At 47.4% G+C, this 24084-nt stretch overlaps 1 protein-coding gene across 1 annotated transcript in view; it reads right to left on the bottom strand.

Moving 5' to 3' along the window:
* Positions 1–24084, bottom strand: part of SLIT3 (slit guidance ligand 3) — a 593355-nt gene that overhangs the window by 190926 nt on the left and 378345 nt on the right. The window contains exon 5 of the mRNA XM_044229780.1: positions 3358–3429. Coding sequence (XP_044085715.1) covers positions 3358–3429 — 72 coding nt within the window. The remainder of the gene's footprint in view (positions 1–3357; positions 3430–24084) is intronic.

Below are 24084 nucleotides of genomic sequence, written 5' to 3'. Positions count from 1 at the left end.
GTAACAATAGCTAGAACTTTCTAAATCTCTTCCATGTACCAAGGATAGTACTAATGATGAAGTTCTAGTACCTAGGTGAGGTTCGGTGGGCTAATGGTCCGGAGCCGATGACCAAGAAAGAATTCTTGAGACATCTTTGGTGCAAAATGGTGGTTTATTAAAGCACGGGGACAGGACCCGTGGGCAGGAAGAACTGCCGCCCCTGAGCTCACACAAGGCGGTAGAGAAGGCGCAGCAGGGGGAATGGGAGATGCTTCTCAAACACACGGATGAGAAGGATGTACGGGTTGTGAGGGTAGGCATGTTATATACCTTGCGGTTGGGGGAAGGTGAGGGGAAGGGATGGGAGGTTTCAACAGAGTTTTCACATGTTAAGGAGGGCCTACAAGGTGCCGGGGCGGGGGGGAGTCCTTGCCCTTATGGCTTGATCAATGTCGTCCTTAGGTCAGGCATTAACATCAAGATAGTTGGGAGATTCTTGGTGGGGTATTATGATCCTGCTGTCATTTACATTCCCTTCTACCTCAGCCTCCTCCAGTTTATGGTGGGGAGGGAGACATTAGGGCTTCAGGAACTGAGAGTTATTTTCCTCTGGAAATTTGTGCTATTGATAAGGTAACCTCCCTGTTTAGGTCTCTAGGACATCTGTAGAGCAAGGGAGATTCCTGTTCTACAGGATTGCGATCCCTGCAAGTTAACTATTTAATGTTTTATGGCGGTCAGGGGTGCCGGAGGAATGCTACACATATGGAGGGGAGCAGGTGGAGGGGGTGCAAGGCGCCAGCTTTTGCCCTGTCCTCAGCCAGCCTCCTGCTCCCTCATCACTAAGTTCTCCATACTCATTATTTTATTAGCCTTCACAAAAAGCCTAGGAGGTTAAGTACAATTCTTATCCTTGTCTTATAGTGGAGGAAATCTAGGCTCAGAAGGGTCCAGTAATGTGCCTGAGGTCATAGACTCGTGTGCACAACAGCTGAAAATCAGACCTAGATCCACCAGGTGGCCAAAGCCATGTTTCTAACCTTTAGGCTGTGCTCCCTAAAGCCATCTTCCTTCTCTGAGCTCTGATAGCTACTTATTTGCCAATTTTCACCTGGATTGTTAAATCACTGAACATCGTCTGGTACACATGTGTTTCTTGTCGCCAGTTTTACCATAAGCCATCCGAGAATGGAATACTTCTGGGCCTCATAGGTTCTGCCCCACAAATGCATGCGGAAGGAACTGATTCCAAGTGTAAAGTAATCAACCCCCCTTCAGTTCTGCTGGCTGATTCATTCCTTCAGCAGTGTGTTTACTGATCTCTCCTCTCCCCCCAGGACCACATGCTGACAGTGGCTATAAAAAACAAAAGAGAAAATCCTCCCTAAATTCAGGCCTTTGAGTCAGACCTATTTGCAAGGCCTGAAGAAGGAAGGCCTGACACTTGCCCCCTGAGTGACTCAGGAGTCTGTGTTTGCAGAATCTTGAATCCTGGAGTCCCCGAGGCCTTTGTGAGGTTAAAGATATTACAGGAAAACAACAAGCCCCCCAGTTCAGCAGCTACCGTGACCCACTGTGAGATTTAGTCACTTTCTTGAGAACCCAAACTGCAGCTGGTGACTCCACAGCCCTGCGCACACATCCCTGCACGGTTTTGTTCTCGCTGTTGCTGTTGTTGTTAACTGGCCCATTTAAAATTAGAGCCAGGAGACAGGACAGATAAAACACTTTGCATATGTAAAATGTTAGTCTGGGGATCAGCCAGCTTAAGAAGCTGGTTGACCTTGAGTTAGTCACTGCCCTGCTCTAGTCCTCAATTTTCTCACTGTTGACCTGTGGGGTTTTAGAGGATCTCTAAGTTCCCCTCCTGCCTTGCCTTTCTGAGATGCTAATTCACACAGTCTCTTAGTTTTGGTTTATATGCAGTCTTCAGTCACATTCTCCAGGGCTTTGCCTGCTCCAGCCTGCCCTCTCCTCCTTCTGAGCAGACACCCCCAGAAGAAGCAAGAGGGCAGCTTCCTGTGTGGGATCCCCTTGAAAGTCCTCTCTGCCCTAGGCTCCCTTCACCTTGAGAAGCCTCTACCCTCTTGTGTGCTTTGCATGTTAAACAGCTAAAGCTTCCCGCCAAGTTCTCCGCAACAGGGGAAGCAGACAGCCTGTATCTGGAAGCCATCATCGGCTTCCCAGGACACTCCTATCCCTGCAGTCCTTATAAGGAAAACCGATAGCTAAAGTAGTTTTAAAGAAACTTCCTTCAAGACTTCTCAAGTTGAGCGTGAGCTCGTAGAGGCCAGTGGACAGAAAGGCCTGCCTAGGCAAACCAGACTCCCTTCTGTGCCCCTCTCCCAACACACGCTCTGAACACACCAACACGGTGGCAGGGAAGAGGATTTGGAAGGCACAGTCCTTGTGAAAGTAAGGGCCCAGGAGTCACTGCTAAACAGGAAATAGGGGAGGCCGGGCTAACAATGACAAAGGTTATTTGGCAAGTTAAGAACCGTAGTGATGGACGAGTTCCACATGGATCGCATCAATGGACACAGGCATCTGCATGGGGTAGAATTACACAGAATCACACGGGCAGGAGTACACACAAACGAGGGTGTGTAATTATCTGAGATCTGAAGAATAACATCTGTGGGTTGTACCCATGGCAGTTTCCTGGTTTTCATACTGTACTTCTTATGTAAGACGTTACCCCTGGGAGGAAACTGGGGTCAAAGGGCGCATGGACCTATGTACTATTTTTGAAACTTCCTGTGAATCGATACTCACTTCAAATTAAAACTACACACACCCTCCAAACCAACCAGCAAGTACAGTGAGTGGAGGTGGCTGTGTTCCCCCACAATCTGGGGACACCAGTGGGTAGGCCCTCTCACGAGATCTTATTGTTAATAACAGTGACATCTTCGCCATCACGATCCTCGCCGCCATCGTCAAGGCTCCTGGTTATTGAACGCGTACCACATACGAAGCACATGTCCTCATTTGTGTCAACACGCCCACCAGTCTGTCGTCCCCACTTTATAGAAAATAACGACCCTGGGAGTAGCTGAGTCAAGTCCCAGGCCACAGAGCTACTCTGGGGCCCGGGTCTGACCCAGGTCTGGGACTCCAGGGCTCACACTTGGGGCCGAAAAACCAGAGCGCGACAGGACTCCATGGAGCTGTCATGGCATCCGACGTGTGTTCCCTGGAAGCCACTCAAGCACATCCCTCCCCCTGTCCCCGAGGCGCCTGCACCGAGATACCACACAGCATGGGGAGACCACCTTCCTGTCCCACCACCTTCCTGTCCCATCCCTCACCCCTGTTCTGGCCAGAAAGCCACATCTGCAGAGGAAACAACAACAACAACAAAAGATCACTTACAAGTTCTTCACGTTGGCGATGCCCCGGAACGCCTTCCTCGGGATCCCCAGGATCTGGTTTTCGCTCAGATCTCTAAACAGGAAGAGAAGAGGCACACCGCGTTAAGGACCCAGGCCCGGCGTTATCTGCATCTCATTATGACAACAAAACCCCTGGGCTGGCGGCCTCTGCGGTCAGGAGTGGTGGAGGGACTGTTCAGTCTCAGGCCCCCCGCTGCTACAGCCTCCACATTGTTCCTGCCGCGATGGCCTTTGCGGGAATGGTTACCGGGCGGGAGCAGCTTGCCTCCAGGGCGGGCTCTGTGGGTGGTCTCGCACCTCCAGGCCACGAGCCAAGACTCTGGGTTGTTTGTTGCGCATACCGCACCCAATTCTCTGTTTTGCCACCTCCCAGAGAGACCCCTTGCCCCCCTCCTCTCTTGCCGTCCCTCCCCCACGGCAGGGTCAACAGTACTCAGTCTCCCACTCTCTCAGGGACTCTCTGCCTTTGTCATTTGGAATTGGAAAGGAGCCTAGCCATCCTGATTTTCCGATGGGGGTGACCATCTCTGTTTACCCCAGACACCCCCTGGGGGCCTCCTGGGCTTAGTGACAGGCATGATGACTTCAAATTGCATTTCTACAAACCTTGCCCAAAATGAAGGATCCCACGGGCACCTCCTCTAGCATTAAGCAGTGCTAATGTGCTGTTTCGAGGAGGAAAGGTAAGGGACAAAGTGACAGGTGTTGAAGCTGTCTCAGACCCAGGTCCCGTGCCAGGGTCCTCGTTAACAATCCCCCAAACCTCAGTTTCCTCTCCTAAGGCCCATGTGGTTAGTTTTCTGTTTCCTTCCCTCCAAACCCCCACTCAAACCAAACACATGCACTTGTTTTCATTCATACCTCGAGCTTGCTTGGAATCTCAGTAATCAATCACACCAGTATATGTCTACACACATACACACACACACACATCAATCGTCTGCATATACATCTATAGACACAGGTATATATCTCAAATATTGTGAAAACAACACAAAAACCATTAGATACAAAGGTAAAAAATCACCTACCCAGACCATAACCAGAGTTACAAATTAGGAGCAATATATATAAATTTCACCAATGTGATCTCACAGTATAGAGTCAGTAATAAACTTTTTTCACTTATTATACTGAGAACATCTGTTCATGTCATTAACAGTCCACGTATGCCAATATTTTTAATCACTGTATATCATCCAATTGTATACAGGGCTATAGGATCCCGTACTGCGGGGTCGGGGGAAGGGATTTGTCATTTAAGGGAATGTGAGGATGAGGTTTCCTCCCCACACCTTTCCGGGGCAATTGTTGACCTCCTTCCTTGGTAGGAAGTCCTGTAAGGAGAAGATACTGGGTCGCAGGGTCAACATCTTTAACTGTCAAGTTGTCCCAGAGGCAGATTGTACTAATGGATACCCACCCACCCTGATTTTCCACAGGAACCTAATCAACAGCTAAAGAGGAACTCCTAATATATTTGGAAAGAGAGGTCAGCCAACCATCCTCCACAAAAACCTGGGCTGTCTAAATTAACCTCGTGTGAAGGAGCAGGAGGAAAAACAGAAAGCAGGAGAGCGGCGTTCCTTTCTGCTTTCCCCTGTAGAGAGGAGTTACCACACTCTGAGCAGCTGGCTGGAACCTTGGACACTTGGGGATTGTCTGGGGCCACAGTTAAGCCCCAAGGCAAGGCTCGGAGTTGGGGTAGGGTGTAGCTATGACTACCGGTGGCTTCGGGGGCTGAATAACACGGTGTTCCCCATCTCAAATCCAGTTTCCTCTGTCTGCAGGCTCCCCCGGCTGAGCCTGATTCAATGAGCAGGGCTCCAGCCTGCAGTCAGGGCACTGAACAAAGCCCACAGAGACAGCAGGGGTCAGGCAGGGTTACCAAGGTCATTCCTCTGCTCTCCATCAGACTCCAGGAGAAGAGGGCACAGGTCCTGTCATCTGACTAATGCAGTTTCCACCAGGCATCTGGGCTGTACCCAGGGCTCCAGCAACCACAATGGGCCTAGTCTTCTCTGCCAAGTAAAGGCTGGTCTCCAGGACGGCGAGCCCCTGCCCTCTCCCCTCCCAGGCTTGGCTGCTACCTTTGGCCGCTCTGGGAAATGGGTCCGGCCACATTTCTGGCCAACCCCTGATGATCAGAATCCGGGGCATGGGAGCAAACAGGAGAGAGGTTTGGACGAGTCAGCAATAACCATGACTGGGAGCCAGGAGAAAGCACATGTGCTTCAGTAGTTCACTAACCCTTAGAGTTTACTATGCCCCAAACGCACTGAAGAAATAACCATCTCTTGACAGTTCTGACTTATAATACAGTGGGATGATGAGAGGAGAGCAGCATTTTAGCGAGATACCCAGCCTAGCTGCTGGGAAACGTCCCACAGAAGCAATCACACGGGCGAAATCCTACAATCGCTCAGGGCAGCCACTCGGGCTTCTCAGCCCTATTTTGTTGCTGGAAGCTGACCCAGTCTTGCTCCTAGTTTAAGGGCCCCAGATGAAAGCACAGCTTTCTTTCCACCTCCCTGCCATGGCTTTCCGCCTGCTGCCAACTGAGCAAAACGGTGGGTCATAGGGAATTCATCTGTTCCCCATGACAATCTGCTTGTAAATTTTATTAATTTTATTTTCCATTGAGCCTCTCTTCTCCAGCTAACAATACCACCGCCATCCATCTGCAGGATTGTATATTGATTTCATAAATACCTCCAGTAGGCTGACCAACTGACAGCTTTAATGGTGTTACTGATGCGGCGTGGAGGAGGGTTCAGGGCTGGGTGCTTCGTTTTCGGTAACTGTCCCTTCACAATTATCTCGAGGCCTTTGTGAAGGCTCCTAATAGCCTGTTTATCTCAGCGTGATGCCAGAGCGCGGAGCCAGTGCTAAGCTCTACCCTTGAGAGAGACAAGAGGCACCATTTTCAGCAGACATTTAAATAAAAATAACAAAATCTATCCATAGTGCCCCAGAGCCTAGTTCCGGCCAATTGCTTGCTGGGAGTTTCGTTCCTTGCCCCTCCTGAGGGAAAATGCTTAGAAGGAACCAGGGAAAAATAACTTTTTTTTTTTTTTAAACATTAGATGAAAGGTACGAGGCTGGAGCACGGCAAGAGGGTAAGGGGCATGCTGAGATTTTCTGGGGGAAGTAAAGGAAGACAGCTGTTGGGAAATGCTTTCTTGGTTGGGAAGTCGGGATACAGGTTGGGATGTCTTTTTAAATAATTAGGACTCTGAAAGAAAGGGGGACTGCATTAGCTAAAGTGCATTTTCCTGCTTCCGGAAAATGATTAACCGACAGATTATTCCATCCAAAAACACAAGACCAAAGAGGACTTATTAAGGAGACAGTAAGTCAAATAGGAGTTGGCAAGAACCCATATATCCCCCTTCCAGCCAGCGCCCCCCCCCTTTTTAATTTACTAAAATGCTTTGGACACAGATTAACTTTCTTCACAAATTTATTATTGTTTCATCTACCTTGAAACGGGAACTGCAGACACTTTGATAAATGGATTGAAAGGCTGTCTAGTTCCAGTGAAGCTTTGAAATGCTTCCCGGGGCTCTCCCTGCAATGTCAGGCGTGCTTTGTTCTCCAAGCAACAGTGAATGACAGTCCCCACCTTCACCCCCACCTCTGCCCACCCAGTGTTTTCCAGGGAAGACGGCAAGGCAGTGTCCTCTTTGCTGTGGTAGGGACAATGTGCTTGTCTCAGTCACGTTCATGCTCCCAGGAAGTCCCGTGTTAAATGGCAGTTAGTGGAGGGTGGAATTTACTCCTAGATGTCAATCTTCAATTATTCTAAAGGTACAGGATGGGGCTTGGAAGCTCCCCCAACCTTGGGGCATTCTTGTTTCTGAGGTGGGGCAAGCCAGTTAGCTGGACGATCATTGCAAACTACTGAAATGCTGCAGTTTCCCCATCTTTACAGCAGGGGCTTTATGGACTTCCTTGGTTCATCATGGGGATGAAAGGAGTTGATATGTGTGTGTCTTGCGTAGCACCTGGAACCCTGTAGGCATTCACCAGATGGCTGTATTTATTTCTTGGATTTTCTGCCCATTTAGTCCTGCATTTTACATTGCTGAAAACATCCTTTATGACCCTCTTCAGGACATATGTCTACAACTGTGCAAAGAATTGAACACATAAACATTGCTAATATTCTTTCCATAAAATCTGGGGGAGGGATCAAAGTTTCCCTCCTCTATCATCGAGATAGGAGTATCCGTATTTTATTCTAGAGTCTTTTGAATGGGAGAGGAGAGCTTAATTCAGGGGAAAAGGTTCGTCTCAGATTGGGCTCTTAAAGCAGCTGACAAGTAGCCAAGTGATGGATTCACAAAGTGCTGCTGGAAGACACCAGTAATGGCTGCAGGAAGCAGGATCAAGAAGGGAAATAAAGGTCAGTTAGGAAAAGTCCTAGCCTTAGCCCCATACCCTGGGAGCTCCTGTTTCTAACCAAGGGATCTGGGCCTTTAGAGTTCTGCACCAGACAGTCCTTGGTTAGAGAACACCCAAGAATAACACAAATTGCCCGGTTCTGCCTGTTCTCCATAAGGCTGAACAAGGTGACCATAACAACTCAAGGACACATCGCTGAAGAGGTTCCTGGTCCTGATCTTTATCCTCAAAATCTGAAGAAGCAGGAGATGGGTACCAGTGTCAGTAAAAAGACCCAAGGGATCCAACCCAATGCATTCATACAAAGGCCGTAAGGATAATTCTCCTGATTGAGAAGTTCTCAGAAGATTAAAAAAATTATTCATGAAAGATGACCCATTCAAGGAGCAAGAGGTCACAGGCGGAAGGTTAGTGATCAAAGGAAATTGGAAAAACCCAGTCTGATACCTTCCTTTGTCTACCTCCCCAGATTTCTTGCGCTGAGACCAATCAGGTCTACTAACTTAAAAAAAAAAAAGAAAATCCCATCAACTCTTGATTAGCCAGACTAAAAGATGGAATGACCTAAAAACATTTCTAGGGGCACCTGGGTGGCTCATTCAGTGAAGCAGCTGCCTTTGACTCAGGTCACGATCTCGGCGACCTGGGATCGAGCCCTATATCAGGCTCTCTGCTCAGCAGGAAGTCTGCTCCCTCTCCTGTACGTGTGCATGCTCTGTCAGATAAATAAATAAAATCTTAAAAAAATAAAAGCACTTCTATTTGGAACCATTACTGGATTTGAAATCAGGGCTGTGGATTACCACTCTGATTCTTTTTGGCCTGAGTATGTATTAAAATTACTTTCTTGGTCACTGTCTAATAGGAGGAAACCAGCCCTATCAATCAAAAGTCATTTAGGGAGCTAAAAATTTTCTGATGGATAATCCATGAATCCAAAAATTCTTATACTCTCCCTGCTGCCATCTCATACAAAGCTGAATCCTGCTCCCCTTAGCCCCAACTCCTAATAATAGAGGAACTTTAACATTATCACTCTGCCCAAGGAGCCCAAGAGAAAGATGGTCTTGCTTTCCTTATTTTATACAGTGGGAGGGATAGACATGCAGGAAAAATTATTCCCTGGGGATTTTACAATGTGGACTTTGGGGAGGATTTATCTTAAAAGGAAATCTCTTCTGCAGGCAATTTATCTTAATAAGCAAGATTATATGTTTGCAGTTGGGTCACTGTCAAAACCAAGTGAGCCCCGAGCATATGTCCCAGCTAAGAAGCCCTGGTGCCTCCAGCTGGGTGCCTAGTCAATGGCATCCTTTGTCTGAGGGAGATTATAATGGGATAACTGAATCATTCCCTGAAAGAACTGCCAGGAACGTCAGGGACCCAGAGAATCAAAGGATCCATGGGGGACAGAAAACCAAAACCCAAAACATGACCAACAAAACAAAACAAAACAAAAAAAGCTTCAGTCATTTTCCACCACTCCAGTTGGCTTCTGAATATTTCATTGCATTAGTTTACAGGCTTGCGTTCTTGATGCTAAAGTTACTGAATGAAAGAGATGAGGAAAAGCTCCTTTCATTCTGCCTCCTCTGACAAGCCCATTAGCAAAGTCCCAGCCCACCATTCAGATGTTTAATATGGAAGATTAAGTGTCAACTCAGATTCTTTTTTTTTTAAATTTTCAGCTCAGATTCTTACTTCATGCAGTAAAACATAAATTTAGCACCTACTATGTGCTATGCTGTGTCACGTGTTGAGACACAGAAGCAAAAAGAACCGAGTTCCTGTCCTCCTGGAGCTTGCATTCTCTTTGACCCCTGATGCAAACAAACAGAACTCTTTACTGGAAAGTAAATATCTAGATGTTCCCAAATGTAAGAGCTGCAGTTTTACTTTTTTTTTTTCTTTTCAACCAGAAAAAACCCTGTATCTAAAATCCCATTGCAGACTGTTCCTAACCAGCAAGGAAAAGAATTCACAGCTTTGTTTTACTCGAGGCTGGACATCTTTTTAGTTTTTTTGGGGGGTGGGGTGGGGCGGGGGAGGGAAAGATGCTGATCTGAATCACTGGGGCTTGCAGTCTTGTTTCATCAAGTACTTGGGTTCTGTCTTTCAAAGTGGACAGTCTGATAAAAATAAGGACTGTCTGAAGATATTAGGAGTCGGCACGGGATGGCACGGGCAGCTGTTCTCACAGCGGGGCTCATGGGCTACCTCACCAGAATTTACCGATGATGCTTCAAAACAATACAAATCCCTGGCTTCTAAAATAATTTAAATAGGATAATGGTATTGTGGGCTATGTTTCCCTTCATTTAGGTCTTTATCTTTGAGAGATACATACTGAAGCAATTAACGATTAAATGATGATGTCTGGGTTTTGCTTCAAAATAATGTGGAAGAAGGGGGGAGTGGGTGGAGTGGAGAAGGAGTAAGATTGGCCGTGAATGGGTACTTCCTGGAGCCAAGTGTTAGGTGCAAAAGAGGTTCATTTATAATTTGTGCTTGACATTTACATATATGTGAAATTTTCCAGAATAAAAAAAAATAATAATGCAGATTTCTGGGACCTACTGAGTCAGAAACCCTGGGGATGGGCTCTGGAGCATCAACTTTGGACAAGTTTGAGAGCACAGGTAGGATGATCTGTGCTGAGTTCACACCCCATGCTACTTAATGGGCTGTGTGTCTGTTAAGAACATCAATTCAATTCTGAGCCTCAACTTGTGCTTCTGTGAAATCAGGATAAGCAACGAGAGTAATGAAAAATCAAGTACTTTCTATACTCTAATGCAGGATATAAATGCAAATCACTATCTTTGTTTTATTAGCATGAAGCTCACAATTAGAGTATCCTAGTACCTTGAGTGTCTAGGGGAGATTTGGGGTCCAAGATGCAAAGGCTTCCTGTGTCCCAGGTGTGAGTGAGCCTGCTGGTGTTGGACAAAATGCTTATGGGATAGTGTCACAGAAGGCTAAAGGGGGACAGAGTGACAATATCTAATTCGTACCTGATGAAGCCATTCAGGGGCCCCGTTTGGAGGTCGACCTAGAAGGGCTAAGAGTCCATAGGTGGTTGCACCCCTCCCGAGGACCCCAGCAAATCACCAGGAGGGAACCAAGCCCTTTGTCCCTGGACCGTCCTAAACCAGCAGGGAAGACACTGACGACTGGGATGAGAGCGTTCCGGGCTGGGCCTCACAGACAAGTGTTCCCCCAGGTTTCTAGAGGACTGAAGCGGAGGGGAGAAACACTGGAGGACAGGTCAGGAGCAGCTGGGCTCTGAGGCAGATCCCAAGCCGTGACCATTCTAGAGCAGGTGGAGACCTGATGCCTGAGCACCCGGAGTTAAGGAGATCCCCCAGGCGGAGAGACTAAAGGCTGCAAGTAGGATTAGGGTTATTGGTTTGCTCTATGATTAGTTACTAACATACACACCTTCTGGCTCCTTAGGAGCAGACGTTCTAGAAATCACAAATTCAATTGCATTAGGATCATACAGGTTCAAGAAAATGAGCAAATCAGGCTGACCATAGACCCACAAACATGGAGGACACAGGGCCCAATCCACTGAATTCCCCCCAGTTCAAATCAAATAACCCTCCATGCTGGTGCCAGGACACTGCAGTCCAAGGCTGAAGGGTACAGAGGCCAACACCCCTCCAGAGGGGATCCGCTAATTTTAGGGCAGGATCATCCCATGGAAATATAGCATAAGACACTCATGTAATTTAATTTGTTCCATTAGCTGTATTAAAAATAATAAAAAGAAACAGTTGAAATGAATCTTTTTCATTTTCATTTTACTTAACCCAATATATCCAAAATATTTTAACATGTAATCAGTATGAAAATATATTGAGATACTTTATATTCTTTTCTACACCAAGTCTTTGGAATCTGGTGTGTATTTTACATCCATCTAAGTCAGACCAGCCACAGTTCAAGTGCTCAGTAACCACACACGGCTAGCACATGTCATACTGAACAGAGCACTTCTAGAATAAGGTGAGGCGCTCGATGCTGGAGTTCTGCACCCACTCATCTTCAAGAGAGGAAAAGAGTATCAGCTATTGGAGCGAATCTAAAGGAGTCCAGTGCGGGACTCCTCAGAGGCTGGGGGCAGGGTGGATGGGTAAACAATAGGAAATATGGAAGGGAGCCACTCAAGATAGAAACCTTTGGATTTAAGGGCTTGAAATACCCCAGTCATTCAGCCATTCCTCCTCCGCAAAGAGAACCTCCTTCCAGCCAAAGGATTTAATATGCCTCTTTCTGAACGAACTTTCCAGGGCTGGCAGGGTTAACCAATGCTTGCAGTCCAAACAGAAGCTTTCCTCATCGAATTATCATATGCAACGCCAACTAAAGCTCTTTGCGTTCAGGAAACAGCATTATAATTGACTGATCATCTCCAGCAAATGGTACAGAAGCTGAGCTTCTCAACAGCTCCCTAATTCCTAGAATTATCACAATTTAGCGACAAGGTAGTTACATCAGATGGGATTGGGGAGCGCTTGTTATCAGTCTAATTGTGCCTTCTGTTCTGGTCCAGAATTCCCTGCTTCACTAAGTGGCTAAGAAACATCACCAGGATTCTTTTCCATTTTTTTTCTTTTTAAAAATATTTTATTTATTCGTTTGACACAAAGAGAGCGAGGGAGAGATCACAAGTAGGCAGAGAGGCAGGCAGAGAGGGAAGGGTGATGCAGGCTCCCTGTTGAGCAGAGAGCCTGATGCGGGGCTTGATCCCAGGACCCCAAGATCATGACCCGAGCTGAAGGCAGAGGCTTAACCCACCGAGCCACCCAGGCACCCCCATCACCAGAATTCTAACTACCTGCATCTGACTCGAGTTCGTGTGTCCACTGCCACGCACCCTTTAGGGGATGGCACTGAGACTGTGGTGTTCTTACATCGTGGGCAGAAACCTGATGCTGAAAATCACCTGATCCTAAGGATTGAATTACATGCCCGAGATAGCCCTTTGCCAATTTTAAGCCCAATGGAATGTTTTGGTTTAACTTCCCAATCTTGATGTGAGTGTGTGTGTGTGTGTGTGCGCGCGCGCGTGTGCACGTGCACGCGGTGGGTGGGGGGTAATCCACCTAGTTCAAAGGGATGGGGACCAGGGTTTTACTTTTTTCCTTTGTTTGGAGCTGTGCATCTGCTCAATGGAGTTGGGGAAAGGGAGCCCATTTCTGTGCAATCCATCCTCCTTCCAGGCTGACATACTGTTCCTACCCCCTCCCTTCCCTCTGTCCCTCTCCCTTGGCAGCCCTCTGAGTCTCTCATCCCTAATTTGATTGTCGTAGCTGACACCGTCAATCCGAAATCCAGTAGCACGTCTAAGGCTGGCTGGACGAGGGGAGTGGATGGGGAGCAGAGGGGGAGGCAAATTCATCTTGAGAATAGCTTTATGTAAATCGATCCTCCGGCCGAAAGCTGGAGCCAAGCATTTGCTGATTAATTGGAGAAGCGTCCTTGTTCCCGTGTCTTCTTTAGAGAGATGGCCCAAATTGAGTCCTCTCTTCTTCACAAAGACATTCTCATGCCAAAAAGCTTTTGCAATTAGGAGATGAAACTTTATGAGCAGGGGGTGGAGGCAGCAGGGGTTGGGGGAGCATTTATGGAATCGTTCTGAAATGAAGTATGCGCCTTTGGGCTTCTTCAGGATTAACTGCTGACCTGGGCACCTTCATTTGCCTCCCAGATGGCAGCCTGAGAGCCTAGGTTCTGAGGCAGAATATCCCAGAGGCAAGGCTCTGCTTGTACAATTAGCAAAAATTAAGGGGGCTGGAAAGTGTACCTTCTAACACATTTTTCTGGCAGACTCCAAATTCATATTTTCAATGACCACGTGGGCCCATTTCTGTTGGCATCAGGAAGGATCCCAGCGTGTCTGTGATTGACTTAATCTCTTTTCCCTGTACCCCTTAACGCCTCTGGAAAAGAAAACTCTAATGAAATGCCACACCATCCACCAGAAGTGGTCCTTTAACCCTGGGCGCTGTTAAATCTGCCCTTACCCAAAAGCTGAAGGCAGATTAGGGACTTAGCCACAGGTAGAAGTGAGTTTGAATCCAGAGAGATCACATGCTTGCCGATCCTTGTGCTGACTGAAGGTCAAGCTTGTATGGAACCATGGTCATTTCCACGGGCTCCTTCATTAAATTATTAGTCTCACATGGTCAGAAACTTCTGCTGAGCCCAAGTGCTGACACACCGCTTAAAAAATATTTGTTGAGTGGATTAAAAATAAGCGAAAATGATTTCATGTCATTGCCTGGCTCATGAATGGTCAAGAATACAAAGCTACGGGGATTTTTCCCCAAGTCCTGTCTATCCCTTTAGATTATAGAGCGCTCTGTCCCTGTGCTCCTACCCTTCTATCTCAGCCTCCCTGATGCAGGGCAGGGTTCAAGAACTAACGCCACCAGAACAGGCTTGTGCTCTAAAGAGCCACTGATAAAGTCTCTTACTGAGATGGGTTTAGTGAGCTACCCTGAAGACTGGGAATGAGCAGGTACCTGGGAAGGGAGGCTAAGCAAATGGTTTGGCTTTTTGTAATAGGGTTTAAACCTGGCCTGAGAGGACACCAAGAATTTGGAAAATGAATTCGGTTCAGAAAAGGGCTGTGTGCCTGACAAAGACACATCTCCAAGAACAACCCCTCCTCCGCTCCTCATTTCTGAATTCTGGCACTCACTGGGACCAGGAGAATACTGATAATCAAACCCTGGGGACAGAAGGAGACACTTGTAGCATCAAACTATAGGACATGTCAGAAAGGGGATGACTGGCAGGGAGAAAGCTTTGATTATCTTTGTGATAATTTGCTCTGTGATCACTCTCCCTTCTGCCAAAGGGTCTAAGAGGTGTGGAAACCCCCATGGAGCCTGAGAAATAAGGAGTCCAACCGGGGAAGGTGGGAGCAGAGAGGCAGGCCAACGGGCTGAGGCATTGTCGTCTGGGAGCGGGTAAAGCCACTTCCTGATTTCTATCCTTGTAATGTTCAGTGTTCAACTTGGTCATGAAGAAAGGATCCTTTCTCTGGGTACCCTGTGTGTGTCTGACCCAGGACTCATGTTTTATGGACTGAGCAACTCCTCCTTCCTCCACTGGAGGATATGCTACTGGGGCTCGTCCTCTGCCTCTGCTCATTTTCACTGAAGAAACGGGAGCCCCTAGGGGTCAGGGGGTGTTGGGTTGGGAGGGATTATGCCTTGGCCTGTGGCTGCCCAGTGGCTGGAGTCTGGAAGGCAGAGCAGCAGATCAAGGAAATGGGGCTTGTGTATGCCTGTTCTTTCTTGTAACTTTTCAGAACCCCATTAAATAAGTGAAACCTCAGGGATGAAGGTGAGATGCTATCCTGGGGCCATCCGCTGGTAAAATCAATGCAGTCTCAGAGAGGCTCACAATTATCTTCTGCCCAAGCAGGAAAGCAATTCAGCAAGAGCTCAGTGCCCTGAGCTGCACAGCCAGCTTCTCGAAGCCCAGGGCTGGGTGAAGCATATCATGGCTAAAGCCATTAAGCTATGTTAATACTATAGCATGACATTTCTCGCCGTGACCCCCTGCACTATTTATTGTTCCATTCAAAACAATTACAGCTATTGCTAATAACTCACACCTGTGGATGTCCTGGTATCGACTCGGGCGGAAAAGATGCTGTTCTCTTGCTTATTTATGTAGGAACGGATGCAGCCCAATAGGCTGACACCAAGCCTGAAGTTAACTCTGAGGTTTAATCCCAGACCTGCTTCTGGCCATTTAGCTTGAAAGGCAGGAGATGAGGGGCGTGCGCTGGAAGAACCCAGTGATCCGCAGAGATGAAAGTAAGCGGTGATGAATGTGGGGCTGCTGTCACTGGTCTGATGCCCAATACCACGAACTTCCCTGTCCCAGGCAAAGAGGGTAGGACCTCTACAGCAGGAGATGGGGGTGGAGAGGAGGGATAGAGGGGGCGACTCCTTCTGAAACACCTCCCTTGCCTCTCTGTTCATTAACCGTTGCCCGAGCCATACTCTGCCTGGTAACTCAGCTCCCTTCTTTCGTAAGTGACCCCAGATATCCTGCCTATGGTCAGGATTCCAGGAAGCAGCGAGGCACGCTACTGGAAGCATGGCTCAGGAGCCAGAAAACCTCGGTGTGAATTCACACTTGGCATCTTGCTAGCTGTGTGACTTTGTATGAGCAGATCACCCTCTCTGAGCCTCAGTTTCCTCATCTGTAAAATGGGGACAAGGAATATATTCATGGTAGGAATTATTATAAAATGGCTAATGAATTTAGAGCTGTATGTTACCTGGCTGGTAAGAAGCACTTGATAAATATCAGTTATTATGAGTATCTGTTCAAGTCTGCGTTCAAAACACTATGAGTAGACGACAAGAAAATCTGCCCACATTCCTTGTCCCAGAGAACATTACAAAGGAGCTCAACTGCAAAGCAGCAATTCCCAGTCAAATTTAATACCAAAGAGAGCAACACCTGGATTCTGCTCAGCCTGCCGTGCCTCAGAGCTTCCCTGGGTCCTGCAGGGAGACCTGACCTCACAGATTCTACCAGGCTTTTCCTGGGATGCATGGTCAGGATGGACAGTCACAGAGTTAAAGCCCCACAGCTCTCTGCACGCCCTCTTGGAAGCTGGCTGGAGACCTATGGATCCAACAGCAACTGCTGTGCAGAGAGACCAGCAGGAGGCACCACAAAGAGGCGGGACAACGATGGGGGGGGGGGCAGGAGGCAGCAGGGGGGACCACTGGTAGGAGAGCTGGTAGGAGGATCCAGTCAGGCAGGGTTTAGATGGGAGGTGTCCTCAACCCTAACTCAGGCTCTGGGCTGAGGACAGGCTGGTGACCAATCCTGGTGACCAATTCCCAATTTGTCCTTGGGACAAATCCAAGTAGCCCTCCATCTTCCGAAGGAAGCCAGGGAACATGACCTTGCCTGGGGTCCACAGCCGTGCAGCAAACAGCCACAAGTGGCGAGGCTGAGATCACTCAAGATAGGAAGGGGAGTTGAATTTGCTACTAAAGCAAATTCCCTGGTTATACTTCCTACCCCGTTAAAACGGTCCTGTGGCTTACATTTCAAAGCAAGGTAATCATTAATAAGGTGACCATGGAGTTAGGGGCTATGGGTGAAAGCTAAGAAAAGGAGAAAACATAGTCTGTGGGAGAGGACAAAAAGGTACAGCACGTATGACGTCACCTCTTAGGAAATGAAAGTCACCTCTGCAGACAGACTCAGCTGTTCAAGGCAAGATCCTGGGCTTCTGTCCTCTCTCCTATCCCCAAACCCACCCTGGAGGCTGCCGTAGGAGTCAGAGGAAGGAACCAGAAAGTTAGCTTCTGAGTGCTGGTGTGGAGGGGCCATGTCTGTGATATTCTTTAAAGTCAGCTATGGATGGCTGGAAGAAGCCAAGCAGAGAGGGACAGAGATACACAGAGAAATAGACGAAATTGAGAGATAGAGATAGGGAGATAGAACAATAGAGAAAGAGGGAGGGAAAAAGAGGCAGGGATACAAAAACAAAGAGGAAGGGAGATTGACAATGAGACAGAATAGAGAAAACAAAAGGAAAAAAAAAAAGAAAAAAGTCAGAGAGAAACACACGTGCACAGAAACAGTGATTTCCCAGAAGAGATCATGAAAGGCAGAGATGCATAGAGAAAGAGAAAAGCACAGATGTGAACAAAGGACACCCGGTCTAGACCAGTGCAAACACGCGGGAAGAGCTGGCTTGGGAGAACGAGGGGCAGAGGAGAGCAAGAGGCAAGGATCCGGGGGAAGCTCTGCAGAGATCCCTCTCCACAGATCCTTCGAGGCTGGGCTTTCTCCGGATAAGGGGAGCAAGAAAGGGAGGGGATCCAAGGTCTCTTTTCCATCAGACATGGGGGGCTGCTCTGGAATCAAGGGACTGTTATTCTCCTGCCTGCACCCTGCACGGAACTCAGGCCTCCATCCCCTCCTGAGCCTCGTCCACAGACCACAGCCCCCTACATGGAGGGGAGCGGGGTATCACCCAAGCGCCCATCTCTAAGGAATGGCTCCAGTCCCTGCATCCCTCAGCTCCAGAAGGCAGGCACAAGAGGTTCTGGCAGAGGAAAACTTGCGAAGGTTTCAAACTTTTTACATTACGAAGCGAGTTTTTAAAAGCTCCATAAAATTTCAAGGCACATACTTAATGCTCAAATGGCAGAATATATCGATCCCTGCCCATCCTCTAGTATCTTAAGTTTACCCAGAGGACCATTTTATTTAATTAACTTGATGCTTTATTAATATAAATATTCTCCTATTGATCATAAGAGGGCCTGACAGGCACTCAAGCTGGGTATACATCACCGTCCCTCTGAGCAGCACCATTTAGAGGAGTAGCTGGCTGGGAATCAGGAGAGTGGCAGGAAGTGGTCCCCTGGGACATCAGGCACTGATGAATCTATGGCAGTTTTTATGGAGGGAGACTTTTTTTTTTAAGTTCCAGCTCCTTGATTCTCTTAAAGCAGAAAGCATATGGAAATGAGATATGAAAACGGTCTTGGCTTACATGTATCAATTAAGCATGTCAATACTTTAATTAAATCACTCGACCTAATGAGATTTATACCAATGAATATGTTTTATAGTTATAATAGCTTTTCTGGCCACTGTTCAAAACGTCAAATAAATTGTAAAAAGAGGATTAAAAAGAGACATAACTGACATTCTGAACTGAGGCCAGGTTTTTTCCTTCGTTCTTTTCTTTCCCCTTTATTCATGAGATTTTTGGACAATATGTGTAATGTAATGGGCCCTATAATGGATTAGGTTTTTTTTAAGAGTCTTTTTCATTTTTCAGTTCTAATCCTTCTTATCAACTTTTCTAAGCCTCAGATCATTGTACCTGCAAACGCCCTCATTTTCTTCTGGTCCTTCAGAGCTTACTTTTTCAATCATCTATAATTGGAACTCCCTGATACACACACACAGAGGAGGGCACACACCCTCTGCCCTGACAAAGAGAACCCCAAGGAGGCCAAAGGTTAAAAGCATCATGACTGAGAAGGCTATTACCAGAACATCAACATATCTGGGTAAACGTATTCTAAATTTCTTCTGTAAAAGCCAGGCTAAAAAGCCTATCTTCTCTAACTAAATAATGTGGCAAAGGAGGCCAAGACTCTTGCTTCTCTCTTCTTATGCTTTTGGTCTTAGCTTTTCTAATCAATTTATTTCTGTATATAAGTGTCATACTGTAGTCTCTCTCCCCAAAGACAGAAAGCAAAGAGAAGACTTCTAGGCAAGTACAAATGTACTCAAAATGCGAAAGTGAGCCAGTTGAGCGATAGGGAGCATTCGGGATGCTGTAGTGGGGTCCCCCTGGTACATCCCAGGCAGAGCGAGCAGAGCTGGGAGTATTATGATGTACATTCAGAGTTACTATCTGAATGGGGATTGCAAGAAAGAAAAAATACATAGAAATGATTTGGGGGTGCTGATCTGAAATACACACAACCTGAAACCTCGGCCAGGCCCACTGGTTTGAACATGCCCTAAATAAAGCAGAATGACAAGAAGCAGGAAGGGAGTGTTGCTCAAACATTTGGGCTCCCTGGTTCCCCTGAGGCTCTGGTGTATGGGGGCTGTATCTGTGCCCCCCACCCTTTCATAGCCAGCCTCCTGCCAGTTCCTGGGGAAGGGTGGCACCGAACAAAGGCTCCAGAATCAAGAAACAGCTTAAGTCTTCCCAGTTTGATTTCCTTTGCAGACATGATGTGGCTAACATTAGGGAAAAGGACCAAACACCCCTACCATCATTGGGTGTTATTCAGAATGAAGCATTTTTGCACAGAATCTGTGATTCGCAACAAATTTTAGGGTAGAAGATAGAACCTTCTGGGTCTACAGATGGCAAACTGAAGCTCCAAGGGAGAAAGGATAGTGCCCAATATCACACAGCCTGAGGCCAGAAGGCAGGACCCAGAGTCTGTGGAGAAGGCTTCTGACCTCCACACGTATTGTTTGTTTTATTATTCAAAAAAAAAAAAAAAAAAAAAGCGTGGGCTGTCAGGGAGGTCTGGGTGCAGTAGTTATCATTTCCCAGGTTGCCAGGGAGCATCCGGCCGATCTGGCTAACTGGGCAGGTGTGCTCTTCTGTTATTTCTCTGCAACATACGAGCAGCCTTCCTGATGCTCCATCTGCATTTGAAATGAGTCGTCTTTCTAGATTCATCCACACACACTCTGGTTTCTCTTCAGATCGCATAAATCTTTCGCCTTTTACTAGATTCATCCACACAGCACACATTTATTAAGCACCTACTACATGCTCGTCACAGGCGGTAGGTGATGGCCACGATCTTTGTTCATGGAGTCTACGGAATTATAGGGAGGATAAACATAAGCAAACAACCGTACAGATGAGCATTTATAATTCAGTTCGACGCTTGCATGATAGGAACATGTATAACAGGAGCGCTCAGTAGTCTGTGCGAGGCAGCCGGGGAAGAGCAAAGCTCGAATGGGTGAGTAGGAATCAGGCAAGGGAAATGGTGGGGCTGGTGTCGTCTCTGGACTGGCCGCATTAATGTCAGCCAGAAACCTACCAGAAATGCAGATTCCCAGACGCAATCTTAGACAGTCTAAACCGAAAACCTGGGGGTATGAAAAAGCCACTTGCATATTTTTTCCCCTGAGGAAATACATATTATTTTTCGGTAGAAAATTTAAAAACAGACACAAAAGTAGGGAGAATGGTATAATAAACATCAACTTGAACAAGTATCAATAGTGTGTTAATTTAATTTCACCCCTCCCCACCCCTTCCTTCCACATACACACTTTTTTTTTTCTTTCTGGGGTAGTTTAAAAGCAAATCTTAGACATCATTTCATTTTACCACACATATGTGTATGCGTGTGTGTATTCCAGGATGTCATTCTAATCAAAAAGGACTTTAACCATCGGGCATTATTACACCTAACAAAACGAACAGTAAGTCTGTAGCCAAGATTCTAACAAAGTCCGGCACGGCCTCTGGGCCACCTGAGTTTTAACCAAGGCTTCAGGTGAGGTCAGCATGGCCAGAACTGCTGGCGTAGAGTCCACTGGTGTGGGGGGTAAGGGGGATGGTGCGGTTTGAGGAGCAGACCAAGGGGGAGAGTGGCCAGAATGGGGCGAGGGCAGAGTGTGGGTGAGCGGAAGCTGGTGGGGAAGAGAGGAGGTGATGGCCGATGGGATCAGGTCTGGACATGATTTCAGGACAAGAAGAGCCACTGGAGGTGCTAAGCAGGGGAGGGGACAGTTCTTAATGTTGATGAGACTCTTGAAATGAAAACAGCAGACCAGCAGGAATAGGTCTTCCTTATGCTCTTTTGTTAAAAAATAGCTGATATTTTAGCGCATTTCCACTTACAGGTGGATTTTCACAGAAAAGGCCGCAGACAGGCATGGTGTCACCCTAAGCCTCCTCCTCTCTCAGCTCTCTGCAGGAAGGCGCAGCCCTAGTCCGTAAGCACCAGAGGGCAGGGCGGCAGATGGGTGGAGAAAGAACTCAAAAGCAGCTGGTTTCCCTGGGGGGTGTGAACCTGGTGCCCCTGGGAAACCCAGACAGGGTTCTTGCTTCAGCAGGTTTACAGGCTAGGGCTTTAACTGTCTTTGCATCTTCTAATGGGTCATAAACGTATCTCACCTCCACACTTCATTGGGGCGGGGATGGGGGTGGGGGTGCTGGATCCTGTTCTCCAGAGCAGAGAGCTGCGGCTTCGCTCCAAAATCCCAATGTTACAGAAAACTAGGGCAGGACCCTTGGATCCCTTGTTCTTTGTTCTAGTCCTGTAGGCAAAAAGGCAGCCCTTGTGGGGGGCACAGAAAGAACGGCTTGGGGGTCACCGGGCCCTGGGTCATCCCTGCTGTGCAGGCTGGAGCTCAGTGCCCCCTGGCTGGTCCTCCTCAAGGTCTCCACCCACCTCCCTCCTCTCCCCACCCCTTGTCATTGCCCCTGACCCCCATCTCTACTGTCTATCCCTCCCTACTCCCCGTAAACATTGCAGAGTCACTGTGGTGCCTTCCAGCATGTTTTAAACTAGTTCGGTGGGTTTCAGACTGCTATTTACATGCAGAATTATTTTGTCTGTTGGGTGTTTCCAATAGTATCCTGATGTACAAGACAGATCACACTGGAGCTTCTCTAGGTGGAGAGGGGACAGGGGAACCCGGCGTTGTCACACCCCCAGTAACGAGAGTGCTTTGTGAGACTTTGAGTATTACCCACTGCTTCCTCGGAAGCTGAGGCACAAATGTCAGTGCCTCGTCTGAGCATTCAGCAGAGAGGGCTAAAACCCTCTAGCCCACGGCACCTGCTTCTAGCACTCTGTCCCTCCTGTGCCATGTCCAGAAGCTGACCGCTCAGAGTCGGGGACAGCACACTCCACGAAGACTCCGTTTGACCTCATCTGAACTTGTTTATAGTTAACGGACTTGGGGGACCACCCATTCTAGATAAGAAAAAAACCACATTTCTCTTCCGCCACCAACCCCCGCCCCGGCCCATCCTGCTAGGGTGCCTGGGGTAGGAGACGAGCTGAGAAGCTGAACAGTGAGGGAAAATCCCCATATAGCCTTATCCTTCATTCCTGCTAATCAGTGTCTGTGTATTCACAGCGGTGAATCAGAGCTCCCTCAAAGAGGAAGCTATGAAACTTTAAACATTCTGACTCTTATGTCCCCTGTGGGGCTAATCCAGAAAACTTTACTTTAGAAATAACAACAGTGATAAAAATACCTTGCACATGCTTAACTAGCCCTTACCACGTTTTCTGCGATCCTTAGAAGCATTTTGGCGTACGTTTCAAATTTCTCTTTCCTATCAGGAGAACAGAGGAAAAACTCCCAGACATCACCGCAAAATGCAAATTCCAGCTTTGGGGGCAGGCGTAATGGCAGGAGGGTGAATTGCTATGGAGATAATACATGGTGATGGACACACGTGCATAATTAGAGGCGCCCATAACGAAATGGGTCAGATCACCAGTTTCCGGGGGAGGGCAGTTCCTCCGTGCCACAGTGTTGGCAGTCCAAAGGTGCCCTGGGCTAGCACAGGAGTTTTAGATAATTCTGGGCTTCCTCAGTGTTATAATCCCACAACCTTCTTTAAAGAGAGATTCCAAACTCTGCCCTCCAACGGGGAGGTAGCCATTAAAGCACCACGAGATCCTAGAGGGTCTTAGCTCAAGTCTGCACTTAAACGCAGAAAGACCGACACTTGCAGACGACCTACTCTGCGTCCACTTCCACTGGAAAAACAACACAGAGGCAATTACCACCTTTGTAATTTTATAAGTAAGGAGACCTCAGGGCCAATACTACGGTCCCAAATGCAACTTGCCCAGGGGCCCAAAGCAAGGAGGAGCTGGGATTGAACGTGTCTGTCTGACTCCAGAGCCGTGCCCTGCCTGTGCAATGGTTACTTGGAAGAGCTCAGTTCACCCCATCCACCCTGTACCCCCACTTCTCCTTGATGTCGCCCAGTTAGAGGAGAGGGCAGATTTCCATAGCCACGCACACGGAGAGGAGGTCTAGACCTCTGACTTGGAAAGAAGCTGGTATTTTCTTGGTTTAATACTGTCAAATATTCAGGAGTTAAAGACTACTTTTATTTCAGCATCTTTCATTTATTGGGGTCACACTAAAGCTTTAGCATTACTGAGGTGACGGGGCTATGACAGAATTTGAAGGGGCAGTCTCTTTTGAGAAGAGTTTCATGGACAGTCCTCATCACGTAGCATATACTCCCACGTGGAAGTTAGTTTCTGAGTAAGTTCTGGGTTGAGGTTTTGACTATTAGGCAGCAAAGCGTTAGGAGGGGATGGAAACTAAAGAAATAGAAGGTCCTGCGAGAACTCGGTGAGTGTGCTAGACACAGCAAGCCCGGAACCCTGATCATCAGCAAGTCCAAATTTCTGCTCCACATCACTTGAAGTCTGCAGAAATGGGGTTAGCAATGTTTTTTCTCATAAGGAAAATATCACATTACCCTCCCCACCTTCCCTCTATGTTTTAATGTTCAAGAAAGAAAAGAATGAAAAAAAATATCTTAACACACCATACCACACTATTACACTTAAAAATACAGAAAGGATTAAAACTGCCAGACTGCATTAAAACTAATGGCTGGTTTGGTGCGACCCCTCGTTGCCTTGGCATTGTCCATTGTCTGCGGCAATAAAGAAACATCACAGGCAATTTATTGGGAGTTATTCTCAAATGAATTGCATTTGCTGAGAAGAGCACATTTAGCATTTGGTGATTC

This window comes from Neovison vison, chromosome 1 (assembly GCF_020171115.1).
Source record: "Neovison vison isolate M4711 chromosome 1, ASM_NN_V1, whole genome shotgun sequence".
Lineage (NCBI taxonomy): Eukaryota > Metazoa > Chordata > Mammalia > Carnivora > Mustelidae > Neogale > Neogale vison.
The sequence above is the reverse complement of the archived record's forward strand: the minus strand, read 5'-3'. Positions and strand labels throughout refer to the sequence as shown.